The following is a 19,968-nucleotide window of genomic DNA, read 5'->3' as shown; positions in this document are numbered from 1 at the left end:
ATAAATTTAGTAAAATGACGGCTGACGTATGTTGAAAGCCAAGCTGCTGCTCCACAGCACCCACACCTTTATGAGAAAAGCATGTTTTTTGAAATCTGCCTTCTACAAGAGCCTCTTCGGTTTCATTTCTAATTTAATTTATCATCCTCAAAATAGAAAAGACTGTAAAATGACGAGGCAGCAATGGGTGCAAAATCACAAGCCCATATAAGAACAACTTCGATAATTGCTTACTTGGACGCATTGAAGGAAATCTCGTTCTGTGCACTCCATACCTGAATGCTCCCATACTCAACCGAGTGGTACTTGCCTCACCTCCTAACGCTCCTGTAGGGATTCCACGAACATATCAGGCACTGGCGTGCTGGAAAGGATCTTGCAAAGCCGTCACAACCTAGCTGCGAAGCTGCGACACAACAGTGGGCTCTCTTTAATCATCTGCTTGTTCGCAAAGGATCATCAGTGTGTGCTGCTGATGAGTTGTCCAATGTTTTGCACAGAAGCCCTTCCGCGTACCTTTGCACAAAAACAAAACAAAAAGGAAACGAGACACGAAGTACAACCACGCGTCGATGCTGTCTGCCCGTACTATCTTGAGATTACACTCTGTGAACAGATCACAATCAACCCTAAACGCAACGGTTCACATCCAGATGAGACCTGAATAGTCAGAAAGTAATGAACTATAATCAGAAATACAAGTCTTACCTCCCTTTTCTTCCCTTAATAAACACGATTCTATGGAATTGTGACTGGCACGACTCTTCTGTGCGAGGAAATACATAGAACAGCGTCATGGTTCAACCATGCCTTTTTGACAAAAATCTATAGAAATCTCATTAGGAACAAACTGCGTGTTGTCACAGTCATGAAAATGCTTCGAGTAGAATGTTTCCTTTTGTCGGCTTGAATTTATTTCTCTTCTCAGCAGCCTCGCATTGCACCATGAGCTTTTGCCATTGCGAAAAACAATGGAAGACGGCATTGTCGTGCCCACAGCTGTTCGTGCATATGAACGCATGCAGAACTGTGTTGTATCGGGCACACAACACTAAGTTGACATGTTTTGTGTGTACCCAACGCACGCAAGACGAAGAATAGCGCACGCCGAAATCTGCCTCGGGTGGCTTTGAATGCATCCGGCTTCTCAAAGTGGCGTCACAACAGGCGGAGAAGCGCAGTTTCTCTCTATGCTTTCCTCCTTTGTAGCAGTTGCGTAGGGCGCGGAAGATTTGAATTGCGTGCTTTCAGTCGGCAATTCGAAAACATAACTTCGCAGACGTAATCAATAAATAATCTCCTTCAAAAATGTAGAGTATTAGCACATTTGAAAACTGCCGCAGTGTCCCTTTAGCGTGCACTGACATCACACAGCACATGGACGCCACTCCGTTTCGCCTGCATTGTAATGTAGCAGGCTCCGGTCGGAATGGAAGCCAGAGTTCCCGGGTTCGATCGTAACCGCCGGCGGCTGCGTTTCGATGGAGGAGAAATGGAGTGGCAATACGTGTGCTGTGCGATGTCAGTGCACGTTAAAGAACCCCAGGAGGTAGAAAATTCCGGAGCCCTTCACTACAGTGCCTCTCATAGCCTGAGTCACTTTGTGATGTTAAACCCCAAAACCAAACCAAGCTGCTTTTCTGGCGCATTTTTCGACTCGCCCTTGGAAGTGGTGCACAGGTGTCCCTTAGTAAGGGGTGTTTTGGAATTGGTTTTAGGGTGCCTTACAGGCTGTGAGACACCCTTAGTAAGGTGAGGAGTGTTTTAGAATCTGGGCCTAGCGGTTCTCACTAGAATGTGGCGTAGCGCCTTATGTGTTGGCAGAGATGTATCAGATTGCAGTTCCCGCTTTGGCACTGTCTTGTGTTTTCATGGCACGGTTTTCCTTATCCTTGCACGGTCCCTTTTGAGCTGGGATACAGTGACAAGTTTTTGGCACAACAAAAGCTCGCTTAAATTAAGGGATTAATGTTTAGACGAGTAGCAAAGTGCACATACACGAACGAAGGTCCACAACGGGATTCACAGATGGGATCTATTAATGCTGTTGCATAATACTCTTGAAGGGGGAGCTTAAGTGGCAGCCAAGTTTTCTTTTCTGTACAGCCACATATTGTTAACTGAATTTTGGTATTTGTTGAGGTGCCATGTGTCTGCGTACCTTTGTTTTATGCATGTAGGGCGAGAAGGTATGGAAGGCAGGCCACATGGAGTTCCTCGGCACCTTTTCAAAGCTTTTGGGGTTACCCACAAAAATGATTGAGAACTGCAGGCATTTGTGGTACTACACACAATAAGTTTGAGGCAGTCCATTGGAACCTTCATCAGTTGATGTCCCTCTCAGCAGCCTCGTGAATGCTTAGAATTAAAAAAAAAAAAAAAAATAGATGCAGTGCGACAGCTGGCGATCATGCTGTGTGAACAGACCCATTTACTTGCACTTGGAGAATGTCTTCTGATGTTGCTGTTTGTGTGCACAGTCCTTCTTTTAAGGATTGATAGAGTTCTAAGCTTAGTTATGTCTGCCCAGTAGCATGCTTTTCTTAGGGACATTAGATGTCTTCCAGCAACATTTGGCTCAAAAGAGGTTGCAGCCCCTGAGATGGCTAAAGCATGGCCTGTGACTCTTCCGAGTCGCTGCCTTATGCAAGCAAGAGTGTAGTTTTGACACCATCAGCTGTTGGGTCGTTATATACAGAATTAGAACAGATATCATAGGCATGGAGAGACACCGGTTAACACCACTACAAAAATTGGCTTGAGGATGTTATATACCGTATTTACTCGCATAATGATCGCACTTTTTTTTTTAAATACTGACGCAAATTTCGGGGTGCGATCATTACGCGGGGCAAATTTTCTACAAAAAATTTTTGACCACCGAAAACGCAAATAAGTTGCAGGTCAGACGTCTTAGAACATATATCTCGATTACAACCAAAAATAAAAGCTGAGTAAGGCTTACCTTCGCAATAAACACGCACATTAAGCATCACATGGAGTGCACAATGTCCATTTATTTTTTTTCTCCCTTCTCGTTCACAGTTGTATTCCGGGGCATGTCGAACGTCAGTGGAGTTTGATCGGCGTTTCCAGTTTGTGACATGAGGTAACCGCATTTTTCGCGAAGCCTAGTGACGAAGTGATGGAAGTCTATCACTTTGCTTTCATACGCGGCTGGGAGCCGCTGGCACAACGACGTCCGCCGCCTCAGGGAAAGTCCATTCCGTCGCATAAAGCGAGTCGTCCAACCGGAGCTAGCGCGGAAATCCTTTGCGGCGATCCCCAGCTTCCTGGCAGTTGTGCGCGCCTGCGTCTGTATCATTTCTAATGACACCGCACAACCATCCTTGCGCAGGTCCCTCACGTATTCTAGGACCGCCTCCTCAACACGAGGGAACTTGAGGGTCCACGGAAAGCCCGCCGTGTCTTGTTCGTAGCCATCAGCTTCTCGCGCTGCTTCTTCCAATAGCGTATCCTTATTTCGTCCACGCCGAAATGCCTACCAGCAGCGCGGTTGCCATGCTCCAGTGCATAGTCGACAGCCTTGAGCTTGAATGCGGCGGTGTAACTGGCATACCGCCCCATGATGAAATGGCGTAAACTCGCACAAAAACGCAAAGCACGCTACGACGCTGCCGAATTGCAAAATGGCGAACGCCGCAAAGCATGGAATCATGGGAACTCCAACGTTACTAGACTAGGTTGGGAACTCGTCGGAATGCATTCGCTGCGGGATGACTGCAGATCAACCACCAGGCGGCTCCATGTTCGGGGTGCGATCATTACGCGGGGAATTTAAAAAATGGAATTTTGACCTCAAAATTCAGGGGGGCGATCATTATGCGAGTAAATACGGTACTTTTCAAGTTGGATTAGAAGTGTTTTACTGGCTCTGGTGATGCCTCAGGAAGTGCCAAACATTGGTCATTACTTTCCTCGGCATCCTCAAGATGACATTGTGGCTATCTGCACCCATTTTTCATGCAGCAGGCCACAGTTGGGGAAAATGAGGTAAAAGGAAAGTGTAAAGAAAATAAACATATGCTGAAATGAAACGGAAGAGAAATAAGAACGTTTATGAGCCTTTGAACTAAAACACAAAACTGTGACTTGTTTCCATATCACTTTGCACAACCCTATCAGGTCATTTGGCATGTTGCCAATCTTTCTTGGTTATAGATGAGTACTCAAAATTAAAAGTATGAACACACCCTGCTGAAGTTGACACAGAGAAGCCCGTTTAAAAAATGGAGAAGATTGATCACATGCTCCCACATATATGTCGACTCGTATACGCACACAAACATTGTTTTCTACACGCCATATGCTGTTTAAGCTTTCTGCTAATGCAGACTTTCTCTAGCTGAAAAATGTATGCAGGGAGAAAGTTGTATGTTCTGTTCAGTTAGGCATTCGCCTAGTTTAAATTAAATTAAACCTAGATTAAAAAGCGTAAACACAGAAAATACCAGACAAAGAATTCAGTTTATTAGAAGACATGGAAATACATGGAAAAAGTTGGCACGGGTATATTTTTCAAATCGATTATAGCGTGGGCATGGGCCTGATGTGCTGCAGTTCCAGCTGTACATGCGGCTCCATCTGGGAGCCGCTGTGTCAGATAGTGAATGTTGCCCCTACTTAAACCTGGTTGTACCGAGGAAAAGCACCCGCCGCAGTGGCTCAGTGGTAAAGACGCTTGGCTACAGAACCCGAGTATTGGGTTAAACCCGACCGTTTCCTATCCACTCCAATGGTTTTCTTTTTTTTTAATTGTGAAAGTACTACAAGAGGCCAATGGTCAGTCGTTGGTCAGTCAGTCATATAGGCTTCATCACTCTCTCTGTTGGCTGGCAAACTTAAAAGACCCGTCAGCCAATCAGAGCGACAACACAAACAAACAAGATTGGACAAATTTCTTGGTCGAGGTTTGTGAGTGTATGAGTGCTTTTGCCTAAAGCTATTTCCGGACATGGAACATGGGTGCTTGCTCAGTCTTTTAGGAAAATTCGAAATCTCAAGGAAAAGGGGGGCGGATGCTCAAGCATGGGCGGATGCTCGCATGGATTTAAGGTAGTGACATTTTCTGACAACGTGCTGACAGCTGTATTCATAGTTTCACCATAGTGGCTGTACAAAAGAAGCCTGTCATTGTATTGGTCAAAATACTTAATTATAATTAGTTAAGTCATTTTTTGAAGATTTATTGTAGAAGTTGCCAAGTATATTTGCAGTGGTCTTTCTGTGCTATTTTCATTTAATTAATCATGTTTTACTTCTTGCTGCAGTTAGTTCTTGTTTTTATTGCTGGCACTGACTTATCGGTATTTTCTACCTGGTTGGCTTTTCTTTGTTGCTCCTTTGTTGTTTTCTGCCCTGCTACCATAGACAAGGTCCCAGTACTTACAGGATGGCCCATGGATATTTTTGTCTGCTTGTTGAGTGCAGAGGGGAAGTGCGTGATTTTAACCAAGACAAATTAAATTTTCCAGCTTTCAAGCAGAACTGTCTGCTTGTGAATAAAAATAGTTGCCTGTCTAATCTTTGAGCTTCATTGTCTGGCACACGTTAACGAGCGCTATCAAGCTTTTTGCTGCCATTAACAAAATTCCTGCGCAGAGTAATTTTAGTAAAACTTGAAACCTAATATCACTCTTCTTCATGTGGGAGTTTGTTTACAGTGTTTAATGATGCCTTTTTAAAGTGCATGTTCAAAAATAATAAGAGGAGCATGGAGGCCTGTTGGCAACAAACTGAAGGCCCGTGGGTTAAAAAAAGATGTTTACTTTATTTCAATTTCAGCAAGATAAAATACAAAGCCTGGTGCTGGGACTGTGGCTAAAGGTAGTTGGTGCCTGACTAGGCCGGTGACAGTATGCAGTTTGAGTGATTCTGCAGGGTGCACACAGGTCCTTGAAAACCCTTGAATTCGAAAATTTCGTTTTAAAGGCCCTTGAAAATCCTGGAACTTTTGCTGCTCCTTGAAAATCCTTGAATTCCTAGCGTTCTGCATGCAAATGGTTATTATTCAGAAAAAAATGCGGTTTAAATATTTGTGTTTTCAATATCCGGTTTCAGTATCTGAATTTCAGGCGTAAAAAATCAGTTTATTCTAATATAGCCAACGTTGTGCGTCGGTTAGCCACATTGGAGCCACTCGCTTTAAAGCCAACTTGAGCTGATTCAATCCAATCTGATTTTGCCGCTTTGTTATGGTGGTTGACGGCATTGCATTTTTACGTCGGTTCTGCACCCGACTTGTTGCGGCTGAAGCATCCGACTGCAAAGCAAATTCCTGGGAAATGCGAATTTTAAGGCGCGTGGTTTCACAACGACGCTTACGAAGACTGGATTGCACCAGATACGACGAGTGAGCACCGCGGAAGATGCAGGCCTTGCAGCAAGACCTTCGATATCACCACCATGGGCGAGTCGACGTTCAAGAGTTATATGAAGAGTGCTAAGCACGCCGGTGTCATGAAGATTGCAGCCAACAGTTAGCCGTCCCGCCTTCTTCGCAATCAGGAAAGCTAGACGATGCTTGCAAGGCACACGAGCTGGTGACGAACGCAGAGATTCTGTGGACTTTGAAGGTTGTCACATCGCATTTCTCCTATCGGTCATCATCGAAAGCAGGCCAGCTATTCCAGTGTATGTTCCTGGACAGTGCCGTGGCCTAAGCATTTTCTTGCGGAGAGAAAAAATGTGCCTACTTGACATACCATGGTCTGAGGCCCTTCTTTTTATCTGCTTTGCAGTGGGAGATAAAAGATTGTGATTACTACGTGGTACTCTTTGACGAGTCCACAAATGACTATCTCCAGCCGAAACAAATGGATGTTCGCATCCGGTTTTGGAATTCATCTCGCTAGGTGGCAACAAGGTACTATACCTCGGTGTTTATGGGGAACTCTACATTCGAGGACATTTAAGGAAAGCTGCTGAGTGTGCTCGAGCTTTTCCCTCTTGAGAAAATTCTTCAGATTTCAATGGATGGTCTCAATGTTAACCTTAGGTTACTCAAGAATTTCCAAGAGCACCTGCATCAAGCATACCAAGTTCAACGTCTGGACATTGGGACCTGTGGCCTCCACACCATGCACAACGCCTACAGGGCAGGCGTTATAGCAAGTAAGTGGAGAGTTTAATGTCTGCTCTCCAGTCTGAACGCGCTTTTCCATGGTTCTCCTGCAAGGAGGGAAAACTTCTCAGCAGTTACCGGTCAGGAGACTTTTTCCCCTGAGGTTTGTTTCCCAAAATTTGTTTCCCACCGGTGGTTGGAGAATGTCCCTGTAATAGAGAGAGCCTTGCTATTGTGGTGTGATATTTAGAAGTTTATTGCAGCTGCAAGGAAGAAGAAAGTAAGCCCCCTAAAATGTGTATAATTTAAAGGTTCAATTTGCACTAGGTGTGGCCATGACCTTCAAACCATTCCTCACTGAGTACCAAACAGATCAGCCCATGGTGTTCTTTCTTGAAAAGGGACTTGGAACCACTAGTTGGGAAGCTACTGACAAAGTTTCTGAAGTGCTCGGTCTTGTCTTCAGCAAAAGGAGCCACTGGTCTGCTGATGGTGGACATTGAAAGCACCGAGAACCACACTCCGCTTGAAAAGATGGATGTAGGCCATGCCGCTGAACAGACTGTCAGGAAAACTAAAGCAAGCCAGAAGGACGTGTTCCAGTTCCGCATGGGATGCAAAAACTTCTTGATCAGTGTGACAAAGAAGGTGCTTAGAGAAGCCCACTGAGATTCTCAATCGTTAGGAGTTTGTCCTCTCTAGACCCACCACAAATGTGTACTAAACCAGATGAGTGCCTGGCCGGCTTCAGAAGAGTGTTGGATGCCCTCATTACAGCAGGCAGAATGTCTGAGCTCCAAAGAGACACTGTACTGGGGGAGTACACTGAGTTCCTGCAGGAAGAGATGCATAACCTGCGAATGTTTGAGAAGAATGTAAACAGGGTGGACGAGTCCTTGTCTGAGCTGATGAAGTTTAATTCATCATATGGGGAACTCTGGAAAGTTGTCAAGCTTTTGCTTGTGCTCAGCCATGGGCAGACCACTGTGGAGCGTGTGAACCGCCAGGTTTCCGTAGAAAACCTGAAGGACCTCTTGTATATTTCGCAACGTATTGTATGTGAAGCTGTGGATAAGGCAGGGGGCGTTCTTAACGTTCCTATGTATTACGAAAGACTTAAGGACTGCTGTATCAGCTGCCCGGTTGCAGTATGCTGCACACCTGGAGGCAGTAGAAAAGAATCAGTGTGATGATGTCAGGGAATCAAAGAGGCGCTATATCGACGAAGAGATTGGTGTGTTGAAAAAAAAAAAAAAGAAACTCGAGGCAACAATAGCTGATCTCCAGGCTTCAGCAGCTACGTATGCTGAAAAGGCAGAGGCAGCTAACAATGTGAAGTACATTGTCAGATCCAATAGTCTGAGGAAGGCTGCACGAAGCAAGACTGAGGAACTGTGTAACCTCAACGAGAAGATTCAGCAAAAGCGGCAGGAGCTCCCCTGAAGTTGCCATTAGCAGTTTTGCAGAATGGATTGCTCTTCAACATTGGTGCAATGCACTGCAGGGTGTTTTTCAAGACAGAACATTTTTTAATTATGTTGGCTTAGTACAGTGGTGGCTTAGTGCAATACAAGCTGTTTCTTGAAATGTTTCTTTTTTGATTTTGTTCAATCAAATTGGTACCTGATATTGAAAACGGCTGCATGTAGCGTTGAGTCCTTGAAAGTACTCCAACTGGGCCTTGAAATTCCTTGAATGTCCTTAAATTTGCCCGTTCTGAATCTGTACGAACCCTGTTCTGTTACGTACATTAAAAAAACTGTTTTTCTGAACAAGACAAGGTATATACTAACATGACATTTTACACTGTTCTAGAATTACAAGAATACTTCAAATGTACAGTAAGTAGCACGTGCAAAAAATTACACATTACTTGGTACAGTTCAACCTTGCTACAACGAACCTGACGGGACGCATGAAAATTTTTTGTTGAAGTGAAAATTTTATTGGGGTGAAATCTGCCCAAAAAACACTATCAGATTGGACTACACAACCAAAAAATGTGATTTATTTAAAGGTTTTCAGTCAGCTGCTTTTTTTTTTCTTTGTTTGCCATAAGCACCGTGGGGAGATTTTCACACTCTCTGTGAGCAGTCACATCGCAAGTCATTGTCGTGGGTACCAAAAAACAGTGGACCACATAACATGCTTGCATCACATTTAGTGCAGTACATTGGTGCTACAAGATAGATTGATTGCGGCTCTGGCTTGGAAAGAAATGGCAGCAGTGACACCTGTGCCTTTCCCAAGGCAGTCATCCCAATCATCATCACCACTTAGTAGTGATGATCTTCGTGTGTCTCTGAACGGATGGGTCACTAGAGAAGCGATAGGAAGTTCTTAGTAAAGCAAAAGAGTGTGGACGTACGGAAGTGCACATATTGGTAGTGATTTGCTTATTTTATTGACAAATACATTTTTAAATCCAGCATCACTTAGCAGAATATTCATTGAAGCAGAAACGCATCCCAAAAATTGATCACGGCCGGAAAGTTTTTCCATTAGTTTTTATGGGGAGCTGACGGGGAATAGGAAATATTTCGTTGAAATGAAAATTTCATTGATGCGGCGTTCGCTGTAGTGGGGTTCAGCTGTACTCGACATATCACAAAATACGGCCCATTGCATTTGTAGACTGTGAAAACTTTACACATAACGAAAGATGAAAAGAATAACACGGTCACAAGACAAAATACACAATGATTTTTTCTGTGTTACAGAAAAATTATTTTACGAAAAAAAAAAAAAAAAGATCATATCTGTGGGTATTTTATGCCAGCAGACAACAATATCGCCATAGCATGGCGTTTAAATACAGCTTTTGTCAAAAGTGTAGAGCCCAGGGGGCCTGCTTCTGAGCCATGGTTGGCACTAATTTAGCATTAATGGTGGTCTTTCCCATTGGAGTGGTTGGTACAAAAAAACATCTTACAATAAAGAGATTTGGGACACTGGAAATTCATTTCAAGCTGCACACAGTGGCTCAGAAGCAGGCCCCCTGATCTCTACAGTTTTGAAAAAGACTCTACATTCAAATTTTAGCATTCCTTGAAATTTGTTATTAATGCCAGGTATTTGATAGGTCACTTCTTGCTTTCCATTGTTTGTTACTACTTTTGATGTTCTAAGTTTTAGGTTCCTTAAAAGATATTGAGCATTTTCAGTCTTCATTTCTGTGAAGTTTCTTCTGATGTATTGTTTGCAATGCTTTTAAATAATAAATTGGTGTGCTGAAGTACTATACTGTGTTTCTTGAACAGAGAAGCTGTTCTAATGCTGGAGACATGGTTAAAAATACCATGTTCTTGTAGATGTTCTTCTATTGCGACAGTAGCAAAAACAGAACTTTTGTATTTGGTAAGGATTTATATTTGAAATTGGCAAAGAAAGTTGGTTCAGAGCTGACTGCTACACTGTGTTTTGTTGAAACTTTGCAGCTGTCCTAGTAGTAGTTGAGCATAGTCACTTGGGAGTTAGTACACTACAGCCCCGCCAGGGGTGGCGCAGTGGTTAAGGCACTCGACTACTGTGCCCAAGGAAGCAGGATCGAATCCCGGCCTCGGCGGCTGCGTTTCAATGGAGGCGAAACGGAGTGGCGTCCGTGTGCTGCGCGATGTCAGTGCACGTTGAAAAACCCCCGGTGGTCGAAATTTTCGGAGTTCTCCTCTACGGCGTCTCTCATAGCCTTGGGTCGCTTTGGGACGTTAAACCCACAAACTAAACCAAACCATTAGTACACTACACTTATTGAATAGGACTGAGCATATTATGTAACATTGTTTTAAGAACATCAAGACATCTTAGGTCTTTCTATTGCAACAAGTCATAGCCATAGTGCTCTCAGTCACAGTGTAGCAGTCAGCAACAAGCCATAGTGCTCTCCATTACTATACTGTATACTGTAGAGAATTACTATACTTTATTAACATTTTATCCCCGACATCAGGATTCACAGATGCTGACTGCCATGAGGAAGCGAGACTACCTATGGGAAAACCTAGGTTCCAGGTTTTCAGTTGTTCCACTTTTTTCCTCAACGTCACAAACGTGTACAGTAGAGTTCGCTTATAACGATACCAGATATAACAATATATCGCTTATAACAATGAAATTCTTGGGCTTCATCAATTTTTTTATTGGCCCAGTGTAATATTAAACCAGATATAATGATCAATTATATGGGGTACATCGGATACAATGATAGCTTTATCGCCGCCCAGTAGATGTCTACCCGAAAATTTGTCTGAATGTTTAATAAAAAATAAACCACTAAGGAGCGAATGACATAAAAACTCAACATGCGGCGAAAACGACTGTCGTGGAGAAATCCGCGAGTGCGATTGCATGCGATTAGAAAATAAGCACTATCATCATCGCAGTCGCTGCCTGTTGCCGTGCAAAGGGTGCGGCCTTATCGTCATCGCCATCGCCGATTGTGCGTCCGTGGAAGGTGGCGCCACACCGCATTTATGGAGCAATAGCTCTTGACATGAAACAGCAGATTCATCTGGATTTATGGCAGGGTTTCAAGGCTGGAAGTCTCGTGAAAAAATACGGGAATTCGCACTCTACAATTATAACAATCATCAAGGCTGGGGATGTCCTGCAGTTCATGCAGTCGCTAATCGGTTTTGCGCACGCAAAATAGTCTCCCGCCAGCGTACACGCTACTGGAAGCAGTGCTCATAGCGATTGTCCAGCTACAGCTGCTGCTGAAGCGGCTGTGAATTCCGACTTTTTTAAGTATGCTTAAGTTATTTTGTGGCTGTTGATGTATACTGTAATAAAGTGCTTAGTGCTCTTTACGATGATTAGCGCTGTTCAACCCTATTTACTCATCACTGGCAAGTAGGCAAGCCTACATGCATGGGAAAATATGTGGATGTGGGCTTTTTTTTTTTTTTTTACTGGTCCAGATATAATGATAATCGGTTATAGTAATAATAAAAATAATCGGTTCACAGGAAGGGAAAGGTGCAGTATCTGTCACACTTGTTTTGTGGACACCTGAACTGCACCGTAAGGGAAGAGAGGAAGGTGGGAGTGAAAGTAGAGAGAGAAAGGGGAGCCGTAGTGAAGGGCTGCAGAGTAATTTCGACCACCTGGGATTTTTAACGTGCGCCGACATCGCACAGCACACGGACGCCTCTTCGTTTCACCTCCATCGAAACGCAGCCGCTGCGGTCAGGATCAGTAGTCTGGCGTCTTAGCACTGCACCACCCCGGCGGGGCATAATCTGTTATAACAATTAGAATTTCCGGTTTTCTCAATATCTTTATAAGTGGACTGCACTGTATTTGTTTGCTTGGTGCTTTCATTTGGTGAAAAAAGAAAGTGTAGCCTTATGAAATGCATTAGATTGTCCTGTTATCCTGCTTGGTAGCAGTGTGCTAACCACCGAGCCACTGCTGCGGGCAATAAGCAGAACTTTGCATATGAATATGATGGGCCCACGTGCCACAGTCGGCATTGGTTTTCTAGCCTTGAAGTTGCTGGTGCTCTTGTGTGGAGTGTGTATTCAAGAGGATTGTCAGTGTGTGTTGAAATACGCACATACTAAAGAATATTGTGTAGTGTATTGAAGCATATTAGGACTTCTGTTTCTTAAGCAATTTTGATACTGGCCATTAAAGAACATGATTTAACACTCATATTGATGCCAAACGTCACCTAGCACTTTTTGCTGTGAATGCCATTGTTTGTACATTTTCTTTTCTTATGGTTTAGCATTTCAAAGTGACATCGACTACGAGGGACACCATAATGGCAGGCTGCTGTAATTTTTATCACCTGGGATTTTTTTACTGTGCACTGACATCACACAGTACACGGACGGCTTGTGTTTCGCCTGCATAGAAGCATGGCCGTCGTTCTTGTTAAGCTGCATATCAAGGCTGAAGGATCATATTGCCAGAAGACATTGGAAGGCTTTCAGGATGAATCGTAGAGGTAAAAGAAGTGAAAACAAAGAGACAGGACTGAATGTGGCAAATTAATAGTAGCATGGTTATGTACGAGCTGTTTTTGATGCAAAGTTTTATTGATGCAGGCTCCTGGCTATGCATTCTACTTACTCTGGGTCAATGTCCTAGGACCATGGTTCTTCCAGCCTGCCCCTCCAGAAGTAGATGACAAAAAGCAGAGGAAATTGGAGCGCAAGAGCAGGCGACACTGAAAGATTCACGTTGTCATAGACTGTGCCGGTACAGTTCGAGCTGAATATGATTTTAAGGGAGCCAGAATTTGAACGGTGATATTAGGCAAGTGCAGTTTGTGAACTGCAGTTTTTTTTCTTTTTCTGTAGTCGCGACACTAAGTCGTCAAATTGTGAGCTTAAACTTCAGTTTTGCTGCAACAAAAATTTGGCTATAGAGACGAGTTCTTGTAGGAAGTGAGCACTGTTTTATTGTTGCTTTTTTTTCTCAGAATCCTTTCATTAGTTAAATTAACGCAAACATCTTAGATGTGGTAATAAAAAGCACCGCAGGCATCCATCATCCGCTGGTTTGTGAAAGGGTTCAACGTGACGCTTATTGTATGTTTTTTGTTTCCGACTGTTTTTTTTTTTCTTGTAGAGCCATCCACTCTCCTATAGCAATTCTCTCTTTGGCATGTGTAGTGCTTCAGCAGAGGTAAAACAGGAAGCTGTTGCTGTTTTATGATCGTCCTTGTATTTCTCACTCTGGGTCCTTGCAGAAACTCACACAGACACTTTGGATCCTGATTGAGTCTGATCCTGATTGAAATTTTGTGTGCACCTGACTTGTAACACTGCTACATGTTTCCACCTAACCCTCACCAATGAGTTGACTTGCTACATACCAGGTGGCACTACATGCATGCATAGTTGTATAGTAATGGCAAAGAAAAATAATTTTTAATGACCTAAAATTAAACAAACTTGTTTTGAAAAAGGTGTTGTCATGTACCTTTAGGAGGAGAAGAAGGCGGAAAGGTGGAGGATACCGGCAAAAGAAGCTGGTTTTCTACCCTGCACTGGGGAAAAGGGATGAAGGCATGTGGATGCTAACCGAAAAAAGAAGCCGGTTTGCTTCTCTGCACTGGAGAAAAGGGTTGAAGGGTTATTAAGAAGACGGAAAGGGGTAAAAGGGGCAAATAAGTCACTAGGCGAAACATGTACAATGAAGTCACAACCTGTCGAGCAGGCCTGACGCTCTTAGGAAACGGAGAAGTGCCTTGCAGGTCTTCACCTCGGCTTATTTTCGCTGCTATTTTACCGAGGATCTTTTCCTCTGTCAGTGGACATATGTCTAGAGTCTCTAGTGCACGGTTTAGAAATAGTCTTTTCTCACTGTATTAGGGGCACTTACCAAGAATACGTGAAATTGTTTCCTCACTGCCACAAATGTTGCAAATAGGGTTATCAAAAGACTAATGGTTTGTGAAGGCAATATCAAGGCAGAAGCGACTCGGCAAAGTTTTTTCATGTCGTGACTGGTTGGGTGGAAGTCAGATGACCAATCCCTGAACCCTGACCTAAAGCCATGCAGTCTTAAATTTTAATACAACCAAGCAGTGTGGCCACTAATTAGTATGCATTTCAGTGTTTCTTGGCTTTAAATGCAGTGGTGGCAGCTCCCTAATACGAATGAAAAAATCTCACTCGTGCATCAAGAACCAGATTGATGTTGCCGCAGTGTCAGGCACTGTTGCGATTGAAATGGCTTTTTAACAGTGATGGTAGATTTTAATCAGCTTGATTAGGATCAAAAGTGCTTGTGTGACATCAGCTTTTTTCCTCAACTGTTCTGTCGCCCAGTGGAGTGATGGCTTGGGCTAGTTCATTTTTGATAGTGCATTGTGGCCGAAAAGAATGGCTTTAAAGGTGTTCGTAGGATATTCGGATCCTGCTAACCCAGTACAACTGTTGCTATTTTCGATTTTCATGTGTTAATGGGGCCATGATCTCCTTGATGCTTGACAATAGTGAACTGGATTTTAATGGTGCAGCAACTGTGTGGACTGCAGTGCATAAGTGCATATGTTCTTGGATGGTGAATGTTTTATTACATATATTTTTACCTTTATTATGCTTCGTGGTTATGCATTAGTATTCTATTGACATCCTTGCTCGTTATTGTGAGGGATGTGGTTAATTGAAACCTTTCATTAATATATGAGTTTGCAACTAGCAAGTTGTGTTTAATACCCGTGTCACACGGGCACTGTAAAGGCATTTGAATAAAAAGACACCTCCTCAAAAGGAGTTTCATCCGCAGACACACAACAAAGTTCAATTGCTTTTCCAGAAGCGGTCTTTTCCAAAACTGGAGATCGCCAATCTCTTTGACGGCTGGAAAGGCATAGCCTCCACACCAGTGGACATCAGTGATTATCTAGTAAAGAAAGAAAGCAGCAGTTTATTTTTGTGTCATGTTTACACAGTAGAAAAAAGATATTTATGCTTCGTAGAAGATTAACTAGACGCAATAATGCACTTCTTCTACAGCACTCTCGTGTGCAGTTTGAAGATGTCACGTGATGCTAACCGCCGATGCTGATGCGCGACATCTTTTTTTTAATTTACTGTTTGTGAACATACTGTAGCTACATTTACTATAAACAACGTGTAATAACACACGTATTAGATTTATATGTTGCGATACATCGGTTTATTGGGTTTATTCTGAGTAGTTTTATTTCAAGATGTAGCGCCGCGCTTTCAATAGCGTCCTCCGAAGGAAACGCTAAAAAGAGATAGCCAGCGCCGTGTGTTTGCTATGCAACTCCTTTTGAATAAAAGTCTTTCAACTCGTTAAAAGACCGCTTAGGTAAAAGAGTTTTTGCTTGCTCGTGTGACATGGGTATAAGATGGGAAGCTAGTCTTTAGTAATGAAGTCACACTAGCAAAATCTTGAAAGAACATGTGTTCTTGCACGCTGATTTTTACATGTTACTAAATTCCACGTAAAACGAGTCGTTCTGCACTTAGGTGATATGTAACTTTTCGTCACGTCGTGCTTTCAAGAAATTTTGCTGCAGGGAACTTGTTAGAATGCATGGCATTGGTTGCTCGTGGGATCAGTTGATCCTGCATGTCATGAAAATCGAGTTATTGTACTTTGAAGTTGCCACTTTAACAACTGGAAGGAAAATTCGTATTGTCGTTCCTGAAGGGACACGTTTAAAATGCTGTAAATCAGTGTTGAAGATGGGCAGAATGACCATTTTAGCCTTACTACATTCTTTGACTTTGAAGAAACCAATGGCATGTATTTTAGCAAGTTCCCTGCCATAAAATTTCTTGAAAGCTGGTGGTAAAAAGTATATGAAAAATTTCACAGGTGAATAATGACTTCGTTTACATAAAATTTAATTGCATATTTGGAATTAGCATTCAAAAACACATGTTCCCTGAAAGTTCTATTATCTGGCTTTATCACTAAAAACACTTTTCATCTTCTTTCTTAAGTGACCTAAGACCCTCTTCCCCTCTTAAATGCCTCAAGATATTAATTTTGTATCAACACTGCTAAATTATATTAATCACTAAATAAAATGACTCGCAGGGGTGGAAGTGCTGCTCCTATTGCTCCATTCTGCTCCAAACTGCTTTCCCTGCTCCATCCTGCTCTAAAATGCAATATTGCTCCAAAACTGCTCCAAACTGGCTGTTTTGATGTTTTGCCATCAAATTTAGCAGAACATGGGAACAATGTCATTGCATCAATGGCAAAGATATAACGCATCTTGCACTGGGCTTAATACAAATGAGCTTTTTGTAAGGGAAGAAAGCATGGAGTATAATAAATATTTGTTCGCAAGTAAATTTAGTATGAGCCACCGGCGGTTAGAGATAATTGCGGAAAAAAGATGCACTGTGCATGTGACGTAGCACCTCCTCTCAGCCTTTTGAATTGCCGCTGGAGAGAAGCGAGATCAGCAAGCGAAGCAGGTAGCGCAAACTATTGTGAGCCGTTAGGAAGAAAACTTGTCTGACTGCAAAAACTGCATGTGTTATTCTAAGGGTTCTGCTGTGAAAACAAGCAGGTACTTCACCATTGAGCTTCTTTGTCAGTGGCAAACTTGCCAGGCCTACGGCAGACAAAACCATACTTGAAGCGTTATGGGTTGGTACGCCAACGCTGTCACTCACTAGGAAGCTTCTCAAGAGTGTTGAAAGGCATACTGGGCCTGTCGCCAAAAAATTAAAAAGGAGCCGTAGCATTGCTCAAGCAAAGAATGATAAACTATTGGCAGGAGGCAGTGAAGTAAAAAACCTGTGGGATGGAAAGGCTATCCTTCAATGCCATCTATCTGTAGCCCAAAGCTGCTCCAAAATGCCCGAGCCTGCTTCCACTCCTGTAGACCTCCACCATATTTACAAACGGACAAGACGATCAAGGTTGTGCTGCAGTTGTCTGCGATCCCACGGTAGGCAAAAAGCACTGAAGCGGCACCGGTGCTAAGCTTGTCAATGCTCGTTATTGTGGTCTGAAGGCGCCTTTTTGGCAGACGAAATATCCATGTGCTCAGAAATTCGTCAGCCCACGCATAGGGTCAAAAGGGATCATGTAATACCCTATGTTTGGGGGCTTTGAGGTGTGTTCTAAATAAATAAAATAAAAAAGATATGCACAAAATAGAGAGCAGAAATGTCGTGCCCATTAATCTGAATTCCAAGTTAGTATCGCTACTAGAGCGCATCCAAGTGATACTCGACATTTGAATCTATCAAGTCAAAATAGGTAAACAAATTAAGTCGGACTAGATGTTCAGGTATGAAGCGCACCAGCAAGTATTACGTTTGCTGCTAGTCTGTTCCAAGTTTTTACATCTTTACGTGCTTTAGCCATTTGTCATGTCAGAGGTGAGTGCGAAATTGTAAAGGTATTAAACTTGCATAAAAAGGAATCAGATTGAAGATTTTGTATTTCAGAAAAAGAAACCTGCAATTATCATAGGCGTTTAACCTTGGAAACGGGCTCCAAAACACAATTCAAATGCTCTAATACTCGTTTTGTTGCTCCAAAGCTGCTCCAAAATGGCTTCACTATTGCTCCCAAAGCTGCTCCAAAATGCTCGAGCCTGCTTCCACCCCTGAATAAGTGTTATTACTTTCCTATGAAAGTGGTTTTTAGGTTAAGGAATGGAAAGTGTGAATGGATGTGGAATGAATACCATGTGCGATTGAATTTGGCAGCAGTACTTGTGCATGTTAAAGGCACGTGCATGTGCTCCTCAAAGGAATATCACTTTCAAGTGCGACATACTAAATTGAGCCTTGAATAAAAGCAAGCTTTTCTCTTTGATTACTTTGCAAATGTTTCCATGCACTTCATCTCTTTGAGTATTGTTGGAACTGAGGATATAAAACTACCTGTTGCTGAACTGTATGTTGCAGTGAGAGGTCAATTTCGCCATAGTGTTTTTTTTTTTTGTGCATTTTCAGCAGTTAATCAAAGAATAACGAAAAACACTAGAATGACCGTGGAAAAAAAAAAAAGAAACAAGTACCAGGTGAACTAGTTATATGTAGCCAGATATTAACTCAAGAAAAATAATGGCACTTACCTCTCAAAGGAAGTACTTCAACCAGTGGTGTTGACCAATGCTTACGAGGCCAGCATTCATCCATTAAAGCCACGTTGCACCTCTTTTCATCTCTTATACCTGGCATTGCTTCTTTGAGGGGAAAAGCCAGGACACCGCCTGTCCAGAGCAGGACGAATTTTTCTTTAACTACGAAGTTTCTGAGAAACCTGTATAGCTTTCCTCTGTAGCTGTATGGCTGCGCCGGGGTGGATATCAATGAATAGTTACTCCCTTATTACAAATCCACTTCACCTTGGGGGATACTGCTAAACATTTGGCCAGGCGTGGTCTTCGTGACAAATTTAAAAGCTGCATCAACCCTCTAATTCAAAGGGTAGATTCTCGATGTGCCCAAGTGGCATGGGCGAGGTATGGCGGGGGATAGATACAACCGGACTTTTCTGTGTGTGTGTGGCACTTCTATACGTATGAATTGAGAGGCAGCAGGAGGTGCATCATTTCTAGTGGCCAGTATTTCGGGGGCGATGACAGGCCCCCTGATCGTGTCATCTTTTTTGGCTTCATTCAATGGTAGATTGGCTCCTCTAGCTAGAGTGAATTAACTACGAACATTAAATGCAATATTTATAGTAAATTTGTGAATTGAAATTGCGGTCGCCAAGCTCGGCCCCCAGCGGCAACCGCCATTTTGAAAGGCACCCAGCGATGTCATAGAGGCAGCGCAGAGGCTGCGTCGTCTGCTACAAATTTTGTTTACCGCTTGTACACCACGTGAGGTCGGCGCGGACGACGCACTGCGGCGAGCTTTACAGCTGTCGCTGGAGGACTGAGCCTCATACGCTGGTACTATGTCGTCGCCCGACCAGTTTTTGGATTCTCCGAGCGAGAATGAAAACCCCAGGTTCATGCCACACTTCGACTTCGACCCAAGCGCATCCGAATTGAGCAACGACGATGACCGTGTCGACGGCAATGCAGGCGACAATGTTGCCAATGACCTCGGCTTCGCGAGAGGTGCTGAGGAAGTTCCTCCACCATGGTGAGTATAGGCAACCTGCAATGGAGTTTGCTGAGACATGTGGCGCCACCTGGCGGCCGACGGGAGCTAATACTGAGTCGGCGCAGAAGCTGACGCCGTATATGTTGCGGCCGCTGTGTTCCTTCTGCGTTCGCGTTTTGTTATCCCAGTGAGTGTGATTTACTCATTTAGTGACTTCTGTGGTCTCGTGCGATGCTTCGACTACTACGGATGTGAACAAGAATAAAAATAAGCGCAAGGGCGGCGAGAAAGACTACCACAATCACGAAGGAGACCTAAGCGTACCGCTTGCTGGGAGAATGATGAGAGAAGGAGATATTGGCTGCG

The 19,968-nt window shown here is 43.3% G+C and overlaps 1 protein-coding gene across 4 annotated transcripts in view; it reads left to right on the top strand.

The window, feature by feature from the left end:
- The window catches only part of LOC146205646 (transmembrane protein 208), a 78,200-nt gene that overhangs the window by 50,028 nt on the left and 8,204 nt on the right, over positions 1-19,968 (top strand). The window contains exons 6-7 of one of the 4 annotated variants that reach the window (XR_014704239.1): positions 13,135-14,100; positions 14,166-18,358. The exons of 1 other annotated variant lie outside the window; for it this stretch is intronic. Coding sequence is in view for 2 of the 3 variants with exons in the window: in XM_084590317.1 (XP_084446443.1) it covers positions 13,135-13,260 (126 nt within the window). In the remaining variant the exon portion in view is untranslated. Of the gene's footprint in view, positions 1-7,018; positions 7,154-13,134; positions 18,359-19,968 lie in introns of those variants that run through there. 2 more of the 4 variants (XM_084590317.1, XM_084590318.1) reach the window with 2 other exon arrangements.

The sequence above is a fragment of the Amblyomma maculatum genome, chromosome 1 (genome assembly GCF_055883805.1).
Source record: "Amblyomma maculatum isolate TAMU_Amacu chromosome 1, ASM5588380v1, whole genome shotgun sequence".
Classification (NCBI taxonomy): Eukaryota; Metazoa; Arthropoda; class Arachnida; order Ixodida; family Ixodidae; genus Amblyomma; species Amblyomma maculatum.
Note: the sequence above shows the minus strand (reverse complement) of the source record. Positions and strands in the feature narration are given on the sequence as shown.